General features: G+C 39.4%; 1 protein-coding gene across 3 annotated transcripts in view; it reads right to left on the minus strand.

The window, feature by feature from the left end:
* Nucleotides 1-6865: 6865 nt before the first annotated feature.
* LOC101174449 (protein turtle homolog B-like) overlaps nucleotides 6866-12939 on the minus strand; it is a 132231-nt gene continuing 126157 nt past the window's right edge. For 2 of the 3 annotated variants that reach the window (XM_023962303.1, XM_023962302.1), the window contains exons 19-20: nucleotides 11890-12017; nucleotides 6866-8989 (exon numbers count right to left, since the gene is read on the minus strand). In XM_023962303.1, coding sequence (XP_023818071.1) covers nucleotides 8775-8989; nucleotides 11890-12017 — 343 coding nt within the window. In that variant the 3' untranslated portion in view covers nucleotides 6866-8774. Of the gene's footprint in view, nucleotides 8990-11889; nucleotides 12018-12939 lie in introns of those variants that run through there. The other variant, XM_023962305.1, reaches the window with a different exon arrangement.

Here is a 12939-nt window from a genome sequence, read left to right on the forward strand (position 1 = left end):
TAAAAAAACAGTTAGGAATACTTCTTAAATGAAATTTTTGGGGATTCATTGTGTCTTTGGTTTAACTCTGAGACAATTTGTTTAAATAAACAAAATATTTCCTATATTTATTATCCACAGCATACACACAACCCTGTTACCAAAACCTTTTTATCGTGGTAGAAGGAGAGTCCAGAAGAGAAACACATTATCCACTAGACGACATCGTCAAACAGTTTTCCAAAAGATTGAGTCGAGCAAAGCGACCTGCTCTCTTCTGGATTTCATCTTTTTACAACATTGCTCTGTCAGCTGAGCTAATCAAGCCTTTGACAGTTTGTTATGTGTTTTTGATGAATATGTTGCAGACAATCAGGAAAGTGAAGGCTCACTTTTCATCAGCTTTGAAGCTCAAATGTCATCTAATTCTGGAAAGACCTGATTAGCCTTAAAATCCTTGACAAAGCAGCAGACTAGTTTACAGACTTGGTCCTAAAAACATCAAATGCTTTTGTTTTTTTGTTTACTTACGGTAGTTCTGGAATATTGTTGTTCTGTGAACAGACATCTGATGTTTCAGCGCTTTGGACGAGAATGGGCATTAATTCACCATTTAGTGTAACATATTTGTCTCCAACGTCACACTGAGGAGCGCATAACCGTCAGTGTGGCGCTCAAAGGTGATAGTTGGAGATGCTGTGTATCCAACCATCCTTTTTTTGATCAGAAACAATGTACCACCTGAGTCACTGACATTTTAAATGCTGTCAGTAACTGGAGTTTATGGTTCTGTGGGCTCCAAGCAGCCCGACTCCCAGAGAGACACTTTGACTAAAGCAGTGTTTTTCAACCTTCTTTGAGCCAAGGCACACTTTATCCTTGACAAAAATCCTGCGGCACACCAGCAATAAAATAATTAAAAAAGGAGAAACTCCTAGTCTGTATTGCTGTACTGTCCCTCCATGATCTCACATGCATTTTTGTGGTAATTGTGGCAGAAAAGCTGGAAGTTGCAGCTGTAATTTTTGTACAATACGATCACAATATGTTTGATAAATTTTACACAAAAAACTAACATTATACTTAAAACTTCAATAAAAACGATTTATTTCTTTTTAGATGATTAAATTGTTTCAATTTAGTTTAATTGTGTCTGTTGTCCACTTCACCTTAATCCTGTTTCTTAAATGTTGTTATTACTTCTTCTTAAGTTTAACATCTAAAATAATCCAGACATTATTAGAAAAGTGTTTCAGTTGTAAAGATGACTTGGACCAAACTCTGGGATGTTTGGCTGTTAAGAAACACAAACCTTGAAAGAGAACTAAACTGTTGACCTCTGATTTCATCAAGAAGATTTATAAACTGGTTGATGTGTTTGTTGTGGTTTAAGACGTCTAACAGGGAAGACTCATTGTATGCTGAAACACTGTCACTTTAACCCAATGCATCATGGGAGATGTAGTGATGGTAGACAGACTCTCTTCTCTGAGCTTCATGGTTTTGTTCACTTGTTCCACGGTCTGACACCGGATTCTGTGGAAAGCTACACCGCTAAAGACGAGCTTTAGCTGGTATTTTTGTTAGAACTGAGAGACTTTATGAGCAGAATCAGAACAAGGAAGTGAAGACTTTAACCACTTCTGATTGGATGAATAAAGAGCTGATATCCTGGAGATGGGAAATGTTTTTAGATCAGTGAAAATTGATAATTTTCCACGGCACACCTGACCATCTCCCACTGGATGAAAAACACTGGACTAATGTTCAGACAGGCAGAAATGTATTCAGGGCTGGAAACAGGCCACTGTGATGAATCTGCTCTGCAGTTCTAAGCAACTAATAAAGAAGGCATCAAACATCAAACTTTAGCTCATCTTGTCTTTAGGTAGAGTCTTTAACAGTCCTTCTTGCTGCATTTAGCAAAACCCTGATGCATCAAAGTTGTACCGACCAAAATGAGAAATGCTTTCATGTTGTTTTGAATCCTGTGAACTCTGCAGCAGCTCAAGATCAGTTGTAGTACAAACACAGCAGATCCTTTTCACGTTGTTTATCCTGCTCCAGGAAAGATGTGCTCGTAATCTTTTCCTGTTTCCTTTGTCTCTTCTTCTTTTTTGACCCATGGCGTTAGCCTAAGAGAGGGTGAGGTTGGAGTTTAGGGTTGATTTAGGTTTCAGATTCATCCTCAGTGGGTTTTCTCCTTTGTGTTTTGACCCTTGTGCCATCCTAGGCACTGTAACTAAGTGACTCCTTTGAAACATGGAACCGTTAGCCTGACTTGAATAAATGATGTTAAAAAATTTTACAAATGTTGAATTTCTGGTCTTGGGGGATTGAAGGAGCAGCATCACGTGTGTCTGTACTCTGTGACAAAGGGCCAAGTCAACCCATCAAACCAAGTGTGAGAGGAGTTACCTCATTACAGGAAAGCCCAGATTCTAGTTAACATTAATGAATGACACAAACAGCCATGTTGAAAATTTAAACATTTTTAATAAACAAAACTGATGTAATATACACCATTCTGAGTATACAACTACAACAAGCATACCAAGACAGTTGAAATACAAAAATTCCAATAGTTCTGGATAGTAGCTGTAAAAGCTGAAATCTTTTAGGGAGTAATGGAGGGTGAGCAAGAATAACAACAGCCATACATTCTTCTTAGTGTTTGTGCAAACAAATACAAAAGCGTCATGAGCTCCTCAGACATGGAAACATTTAAAAATGGATGAATGCAGACTTTAGATTTTCATTAGTAGATGTTTTGAGGTACACAGTTGTCTATTCTTGATTTACAAATGTCTGCTCTGTTTTCACCATATTGGAGGACAAAACAGCTAATTCAGTCTGTTGAACAACAGACCGTCAGCTCATCGGCTTCTGATGAAGAAGCAGTAAGTGAGTGTGTGGCATAGGAGCAAGACTCGCCTCTTCAACAATAGAAGCGCTAGAGAAGAATTCATAGAGGAAGCTTTTGAACCAGGCTGGTTGCAGAAGAGTCATTGTCAAGAATCATCACTTCTGCTGGTGGCTGAGTGGCAGCTGCAGGACTGGGAGCTCCTTCAGGAATTCATTTGACTTAGCAGAACATTGGGGATCATGCTCACAAATGGGACAAGATGCCACCAAAATGGCTTTGAAGCACGGCGTAAAGTAAACAAGAAATGACATTTCTTCACCCAAACCAATGTCTTTGCTTTTTAATGTAGCTTGTTGGATCTGTGAACTCCCTGAAATAACAGCAGACAAAGACAAACCTTTGAGTTGTGTTATTAAGTGGCAGCTGCAACCTACAGTACAGTACAGTTTTGTTTAGCTACATTTTGTCTAAAGCAAGAGAGCAAAATCCATGAAAAGCACCACAGATGAGTCTTCAGTAGCACCAGTTGACAGAAAGTAGGTTTTGTTTTTGTTCTCCTTCGTTTTTTGGCAATGTGCAGCACTGAACTGAGTGCATGGTGGAACTTCTAGCAGCTTTTGCAACGCTTAGCCTCCAGGTCTGAGAAAAGGCAGGAGAGCTTTGTTTATCTGGTGGAGCCGTCTCCTCACTGCCACAACCAAGCATTTCACCAGCATGAGCATGAGCCCGCTCAGGCAGCCTGAGCAAGAGCGCACGCCGTTTCCCGTTTCTGGAGTCAGCGCTCTGCCTGAACAAAGCACCGCCAGGCCAAAAGTAGGATTCCCTATTCATGCTAAATCATTTATTTATGTACATAAATAAATAAATAAATCCTTTAATCAAAAAGTAAACAAGAATTGTTTTAAGATATTGTCCCACAAATATTCTGTGAGTACATTTTCTATTCACACTAAAAACTATTTACTGAGTCTTCCTCTGAGTATGTCTACAGACGTTTAAACAAAAAGGTACCGCTGTACCGTCTTTATGTTTCTGTTCTGCACGTAACTCAACAGCGTAGAATCACTTCTAATTCTCTACTTTGTGTACAATTCTTCATCGCTAGAAAGAAAGGGATAGAAAAATAATGGAAATATAGACATACTTGAAAACACGTACTCTCCCCAAATATAGATACTAATAATACTAATATAACCATCCATCTTTTTAATTGCTCCATGACTAACAATAGTATTATTACTATTCCATCTACATTTACACATTATATCATTATATATATATATATATATATATATATATATATATATATATATATATATATATATATATATATATATATATATATAAAATCTATACATATATTGCATGTGTTGTTATAATATATACAGTTTGAAATAACTTAATTTTTTATTGTTACGATTTTCTGCCTCTGTAGTTTATGTTTTGGATGTGAGCCTCACAAGCTTTCTGCATCATGCAGAGTCCTCACTTTGTGAACATTCAGGTCTTCAGAGAAATGCTGCGGTTTTTACAGACAATTTGGATTATTGGGATCATTTTTTTTAACATGTTAGGAACTGGCATTAATAACTTTAAGGTTGTTTTTTTCATGATAAAACCATACATATAACATAAATGCCACTTCAAAGGTTGGAGAAAGTCAAACAGTCATGGCACTGATAATATAACGCCACTGAATGTGAACTTCATCCCCGATTTCAGGTGTAAATTCACATATTAAGGACACAACAAAAACCAAACTGTTGCTCGTATTCTGGGCTTAAAATTCTCTTTTTCTGCTAAATTTTGTGTTTGATTTGAAAAGTATTTGAGCTGTGCTGCCTCTGTTAGCACCAGCACTTTTCTACACCTGGTCAGAAGCTCATACTAAAGCCTTTCACATTGCACCTCAAAATTAAATCAAGTTCCTCCACCAGCAAGCATTGACTGAAAAGGTTATTTCCCAATGCACCACAGGAGTGGAGGGATGTTTAATGACGCCACGCAGAGCAAACGTTTGACGTTTGTTTCTCCTCCGTCCTGACAGACGACTCTATGAGGTATATGGATAACAACTGGAGCACTTATGAATTACTAAGATAAGCTTTCTTTACAGGGTGGGGGTTGGTTGGAGGTATGGAGGTCCTGAAACTGTTAGCCTAACCATGATAAACCGTCTGCTGCACAAATAAGATCCTTCCATAATAAGAGAAGTACTGTCCTCTCATAATTACACTCAAATAAAATATTTTCTTCATGTGGTGACCAAATTACTCGATTTAAATCAGTATGTTATGTGCCCCCCTTGAATAATTAGTTACAAATGAACAATGAAAATGTGTCTGTTTTGTTTCAGATAATCATCCTTCTATCGTGAGGTGGAGGCAGACAGTTTGGAAACTGTGAGCTTTTACAGTTCATCTGCTGGTCTCCAAGCTTTTACTTTGAAATACAAAGAGACATGGAGACGGCTGTCGTCCTCTGAGGCTTTGGCATGAAAGGAGTCTACATACAGTATAGCACTGATTCCCTTTTCTCCCTCCTTCAATCTAGATGCTGTCCTTTGTCTTAAGTTACTTCTTTAGCAAACGAATATTTTCTAACAATATTCCTGTTTTTTCATTCAAAATAGCCCCTCTTTAAGCAAGGGGCAAACATGCACAACAATTATAGGTGAAGGTCGAAGGTCACTTTTTAGGGACCTGTACCTTGTAACCAACAGAAACTACAGGTAAACTTTAAGGAAGTCAGAGAAATTGTTGGAGCAGATTCTGGAAAATCAGAAACAAGTGTTTTCTGCCAAGAACCACACACATCCCTCATTTAAAAGCGTGCAAGAAGTGGAGGGCTTTTTGATCCAAAAGTGTGTGTCATAATGTGATTTTAAGATCTGTGTGAAAGTGAAGTGCTTGAGGGACACTGCCCTGCTTCTGTCCCAACCTGAGCGGCACAGGCAGTGGAGCAGCGCTCTGGTGCAGGGCGGGAGCAGAATCATCTGCAGCTCTGTGTGGCAAACACAAAGAAGTTCTCACAAAGACCAGGGCACCAGTGGCACTGCTTTTCATTCAGATGCACAGTGTTGGGATCAGACAGGACTACAAAGAACTAGAAGTAGCAACAGACACTAAACTAGACGTTAGTGAAAACACTGAACTCCCTTGCATGACGTCCCACAGGTTCAGGTGCTTTAAGATCTGCCGGATCATACTGGGATGGTTTTGGATCTGTGCTCACCAGTGCTGTTCTCTTTGCTGTTCTGTGCTGGAGCAGTAGACTTACATTTACTATTCAAAGACTCTTTCAGTGAAAGGGTCACATCAGAATGGAGCGCAGAGGGAAGTCACTTCTACATTGAACTTCTTTTCTTTGAACACGTTTTAAAAAATGTTTCTTTGATGCCGGACAGCAGTCGGTGCCACAGGCATTTACTGGAAAACAACCGATTGGTCCCCAAGGACTGGGGTTGGACACCCAAGAACCAGAAGACCAAAACAATCATACAGGTGTCCCAAAAAAGTTAAACAGAGGATATAATGTTGCAATTGGGAAAGACATTTTATGTCTTAGTTGTCTTTAGTTTAAACAACAAACACACTTAAAAGTTTTTAACCATTGTACCCACAAGGAGAGTTGGCAGAAGGTGACACATGACCAAGTAAACATGTGTACTCACACACGAGCCACTTAACACGGTATATGACGTTTACCTGTATAGCGCTTTTCTACCTTCCTTAAAGCCCCAAAGCGCTTTTCAGTCACAGACCCATTCACACACTGATGGCGGCTCTGCTGCCGAAGACTGGCGCCAACCTTCCACCAGAGGGAAGGTGGGGCTTAGTGTCTTGTCCAAGGACACTTTGACACATGGGGAACCAAACTTGGGATTTTCCAATAAGAGGACCAGTGCCCTACCACTGCATCACGGCTGCCCCAACATCCAAGAAACAAGGAGTTCAGGCTGGTTTCAGAGCCAAGCCTGTGCAGCAGAGCATCACTGCTCCAAAGCCAAGGAGGACCCAACCAGAAACATGCTTTTATTTCTCCCTCAATGTCATTAAATGTGAAGCAAAGAAAGCAGGTTTTGAAAATGAAAGTGACATCCAGCCATGTGATGAGACAAAAGCACTGACAGGTTCCCATCATTTTCTGCTTTATCCAGTCAGTCTTGTTCTCGTATACCCACGCTTTGGTGGAACTCCAGACCTGTTGCTATCATTACAAAGAGACTTGTTTCATCAACCCAATTTTTCCTATTAACTAAACAATAACTCACCTTCTAACATGTTTTCAACATTTTAGATACAAATGAGATAAAATCTATATGATCAGTTTCCAGTTTAAAGTATTATACTGCAGACTGACCCTTAAAAGTGCTCCTTTTCTTTGAATGTATTGCACAAATATTTAAATGAATCTTTCACTTAGAGAGCTGACACTTTTAGAAAGCTGATCTGAGGCAGCAGTTTAAAAAGTAATTGATATTACAATCGTATTTGCTAAATTTAATTGATTAAAAAAAATAACACAAGCATGAAAAGCCTTCAAAGGTAAAGCAAAAAGCTTTAAAATAAAACCAATGTGCTCCTTTGCCTTACACAACTTCCCACGTTTCAAAATAAAATATAGAAATCAGCTTTACATTCTGGTTTTTCAGGAAAACAGAACCCTTTTCTTCCTAAACTGAACGTCTAAACCAAACAGCTGATTTTTCACGTGGATACCCATCACCTGTGGTAACGTTTAGCGGCTCAGTTGCTGTGTCCTGTCCTCTCATTTTAATGACAAAAACAGGTTGGAGCTATAAAACAACACAGGAACCCGCACGCAAAAAAAAAAAAAGAAGAAGAAGAAAAAAAATGTCATTCCTTCAAATATCAATGAGGAAAATTTCAGAAAACTTGTGGGATTTATGTCCAGAATGTAAACAAACAATGGCACCAAATACAACCTCCTGCACAACAAAAAATCTAGAGCTTTCTTTTTTCCACTTGAAGCATCTATTTCCTCCCTTGTCCTTTGTTTCCACTAAAAAAAACGTTTTCCATAAAGGGGTTAAAAAACAAAAAACAAAGTACAAACTGCCACTCTTCCACAGGATGAGCAGGTAAAGCTAAAACCTTAGAAACCACAAACTGATGTTTGAGAGCATGCCATTTATCAACAAAGACTTTTAAAATGAGCATTTGAGTTAAGGATCACTTTAGTTTGCACCAGAAATCTTCATGTGTCAAAAAAGAAGAATGTGATGATGACAGCAGCAGAAAAGGTCGCTGCTTGTGGGATCCTGGCTGTGGAAACACACACATTTGAGGGCAACATTTTCCAGCAAAGGAGAAGCTAAGTGGCTCAAAGCATCCAGTGGTAGGTTCTTTTGGAGAGGGGCTTGTAAGACAGGAGTTGGGGGGATTTAGAGACTGGTTGAAGGCAACAAGCAAAACGTGTGAACAAATTCTACCTGAAAATGAGGCCTACTGTTTTTGCACTGGAGTAAGAACCTTTAAATTAAGAAAGTTATGACTTTGACTTGTTGAAAGGCTAAATTAAGTGTAAACCACTCACTTTTGAATTTCCACAATGATTGTTTCTTTTAGTGTCCGCGTTTGTAGATACTGACATTGTTTGGTCGTATGAACTATTTTAGAGACACTTCAAACAGCTGTCCAATCTGGGACATCATGCCAATGTACTAATCCAGCCATTAGCTGTTCCAAGCAGAGTCTGTTTGTGGGGATCCTGTGGCTACAGCCCACTGCTAATTCATGGAAGTTCAGGTGATTGCAAGTGAAGTCTGAACTCTAAATGTCCTAATGTTTGTAGATGTATTTTCCTCCAGCTGGGATGTGGCCACAGCAGTACTTATGTGACACAAGGATGGAGATGTGGTGGTGGGGGTGAGTGTCACAAACACGGCTTCATCTTACAGGTGCTTTCAGAGGAGTGTGGCGTGGTCCAAGTCTATGTTATCCATGCTAGCTAAAATAGCCTTCTGGTCTTCTCGAGTGGGCCGGCGGTACAGAAGAGCAGAAAAACGAGTGTATGGATCTTGAAGAATTGGCCGCTTCTTCTTCTTGCGGAGGTAGAGATCTCCTTCGGGCTGGAGTACCTGAGAGGTGTAGGACTGCTGGGTCTGAGAGGTGGAGACACCTGGAGTGGGACAGATGGAAGCTCAGAGCCACAAAATAAGGTGAAAAAACAATGCACTTAAAATGCATGCACACAATTAGGCCATATTATTGTCTTTGTCTCGAAAGACTGAAAAGAGGATTCCTCATCTCAAAGTGAATCATTTAGAAATGTCCCTTGTTTGAAACCGGCCTTCTGTGGTCATTTGAGAAACAGCTACTTTTAAGTTTGTTTTCGACTTGGTGATGGCAGGTGGGGGGCCGTTCCCCAGAAAAGCAGAAATGTCTGTCATACTCTGCCCCTGCTGGGCATGTGCATTAGATAACTGTGAATATTTATAGATGAGGTATTTCATAAACTGTTGTCTACATTTAGTAATTATTGTAATAGAATCCAGAGAGTTCTTTCAGTAAAAGCTTTTGCTTTAAAAAGTTCAAACTGAAATACAGTAAGGCAAAATAGCACACAGTCAACCATCATTTGTGCCAGTTTTTCCACTTTAAAAGATGAGAGAGGTCTGTAATTATCATCATAGATTCACTTCAAATGTGAGAAACAGATTGGAGGAAAGAGTCCAGGAAATCCCATTGAAATACTGTAACAGGTAAATTACTTGGTAAACCTCAAACTTATTTATTTGTGTTCAGGTTGAAGCACAAAGCGCTATGCATGAATGCAAATAAAATACTCCTAAAAAAGGAAAATTGTTTAAAAACAGAAACACAGCACAATCACATAAAATTAGCACACCTTCCTCACCAAACTCCTCCCTCCACTGACTCAGTTCCCCCCCCCCCCCCCCCATCACCCTCATGTCAAAACTGAACAAAGACTTCTATAAATCAACTGTGGGAGCACTGATATCCTTCTTCCACCTGGGGCTCCAATCATAGAAAATCTTCGGAGGGAGTTGAAATTCTGCGTTGCCCAGAAACATCCACAAAACTTCACTGCTCTAGAGGAGATCTGGATAGATGAATGGGCCAAAATAACAAGTGTGTAAAACGTTGAGAAGACTAAAAATGTTTGACCTCTGTCATTGTCAACAAAGGGTTTAGGTATTGAGATGGCTAAAGTATTTATTGGCTAAATACTAATTATTCACCATAATATGCAAATAAATATACTAAAAATCAAACAATGCAATTTTCTGGATTATTATTGAGGTATATCTATGATAAAATTTACCCCCCCCCCCCCCCTTATGTTTTTAATTGGGAGAACTTGTACAAGTGGTGAGTGACTAAATACTTTTTAGCCCCAAAGTATATGCAGTACGTGTAGCATGGAGAGACTGGATAAATACAGCATTGGGAAATACAGAAGTTGTGATCTTGGTTAATGGTTGTGTGTTGGGTTTGAGTATCATGATGAAACATTAAACCTTCAGTTCCACCAAATAAGGTTTCAGAACAACAAGAATTCAAAGCTACAATATTTCATATAGAAATAATTGTAGTCAGTCTTAGCAATCCACTGGAAGTGAGACTGTTACAAATGTGAATTTAGATATGATCTTCATTGGAAACAGGAAGTAGTGTTGGCACGAGATGCCACAGTGAAAAAAGCCAAAATGGAGCTGCTCAGCTATGAGACCCTGGATCTGCAGAAGCTGCATGCTAGCACATTCAGAGCGGACTGGGGCTCCACATGTAGGCTGAAGTAATCATGCAGTCCTATCTGAGAATTTCTGCTGGGCCAGGGTATGGCTGTACCAGTGACGTGCAGTCAGGGTATTTATGAAATATACCCTAAAAAATACATACATTAAATAAGATCAATATACTTTTTTGATTAAACATAAAAATCCAATATACATTTTTAGACAAGTCTATTTTATGATTAATTTCTTCTGTTTCGGTTTTAAACATTTCTTTGGTTAAAATGTAGTGAATTAATGAGTTTCCAGTTCAATACATGAGAAAGTGGCAGGTGACACACCAGCTGCCTGTGCCTACACTGCCGCCTACACTGCACCGCACATACTGACTGAGCTGCAGCTGATGCAAGCGTCTTTTTATCATCATACAAGATGCTTTATTTTAATTACTTAATTTGTTTTTTCTAGCCAACTGCTTGATTAAATTGGTTACACTTTGTGACTCATTTAGTATTTTAATCCACTAAAAATGCGCATTAGAAATACACTAGATGAGGCCTGCAGTACACATGCCTCAAGGCAGAGGGTGCTGGTGATCCCAGAGAATGTGACACCATGGCTTCAGAATAATTAGCGGTAGCTATTCACATGTAAAACACTTTAACTGTTGCCAATCAAATGGTAAATAAGCTACTCTGTAGGATTCATTTGTTTTTAAATCTGATTGATGACGTTACTTTTCATTTCTTTCCTAACACTGATTTGAAAACTAACAGTGAGGTCAGTTCCCAAGGTAACCACCAGGCAGCTTGTTACACAATCAAGTCAATTCCCCATTGTTTCAGTTTCTCAACAGAGATAACCATACAATTAGAGAGGTACCAACACCGTTTTAAAGTAGTTATATTTAATGTTTAAGATAAAAAGTACACGCATTGTCAAATCATCAACCAAAGGCCCTTCAGCAACTGATCCAAACCCATCTTGTTCCAATTTGTGAAAGGTGGATGGGCACAATGCGAGCCAAAGTTTAATAGGACCACAGGGATTCCCCAAACCGTGTGGTCCCGCCTGAAACACTGGTTCATCCAGGGTGCTTCGTTTGGATCAGGAAACATGGCCAGTAAAACACTGCCATTGGGACCTAGAGTTTGACTCTGAACAGAAAATTGCGATCCAGCCAAGTTGTAGAACATTTGTGCCCGCTGAGACTTCTGTTTCACCAGGTTGACCTTTAACCTGTCTCTCTTACTAACACAGACTTTAACTGACCCGAGACACATTTTGAGACAAGTGAAGGGGAAAGGTACATAATGAATACCTGCTTTCTTTCTAGTTTTGGAGTTATTGTGGTTGATCATCATCTTCTTGGCCTTTTTAATCCGTTGGTATCTAAGTGCATCAATCCTCTCAGACCCAAAAAGGACACTCTGCGCACCTCGACGTTTTCTGGATAGAGTAGAGAGAGGAGAGGAGAAAGAGAGAAAGAAAGGGGAGAAAACAGGTAACTCCAGGCCGGAAGTGGTCAGTGCACTCATTGTGTTTGTGTGTTACGGAGCACACATGACACACACAATCCCAAACAGCACTGGTCGTGCTAAGCAAGAAGTGCAGCACATTTCCAAAGGATCAATGTGAGTCACAGACAAAAACTCTTTCTTTAGGAATTCTTTACTGTCACAGTCGTCTTCCATTCATCAACTCTGCTATGTTTAATTTACTTTCATCTGTTGTTTTTTTTCTTAAAATAATAACATTCAAATTTGTGTTCAAAATATCTTGCTCAAATTGATCCGAAAGGTCTACATCCAGAGAAAAGCAAATGTTTCACAACTCAAGAACAATCGATTTACCTGACAAAGCACATTAGATCAGTCAAATCCTTAGGAGTACAAACAATAAAGTTAGCAAAATACTTGCACTGTTTATTTCAGAGAGAAAATCTACAACAGTATTTTTTATGTTGTGAATTTAGCTAATTATTTTATCTGTTAACACTCTGAAAATAACAGATGCAAATGTTTTTTTTTTGGTTTCCAGCTTCTCATGAATCCTCTCCTGTTTTTGGGGAAACATGTAACTTGGCAGATCACAGAGTTCTGCCACATGCAACCACGTTTACACACACCCACCTTTCATACAAGCACACACATATTTCAAAGCACAGAAACAATGTCAAGAGGCCACCGTCCCACCGAGGCTGCAGAGAGAGACCGCATGTGGTTAGTAGAGGGGGAGAGTCACAGCTGAGCGACAGAGCATCATCAATGTGTTCATAGACATGGATACTGTCTACAATGGGCTTCACCATGCTGACAGGGGGAGAGATGGCGGGAGGGGAAATGACTACTCAGGAAAAGTCACATCATGA

Source organism: Oryzias latipes, chromosome 14 (genome assembly GCF_002234675.1).
Source record: "Oryzias latipes chromosome 14, ASM223467v1".
In the NCBI taxonomy this organism is placed as follows: Eukaryota; Metazoa; Chordata; class Actinopteri; order Beloniformes; family Adrianichthyidae; genus Oryzias; species Oryzias latipes.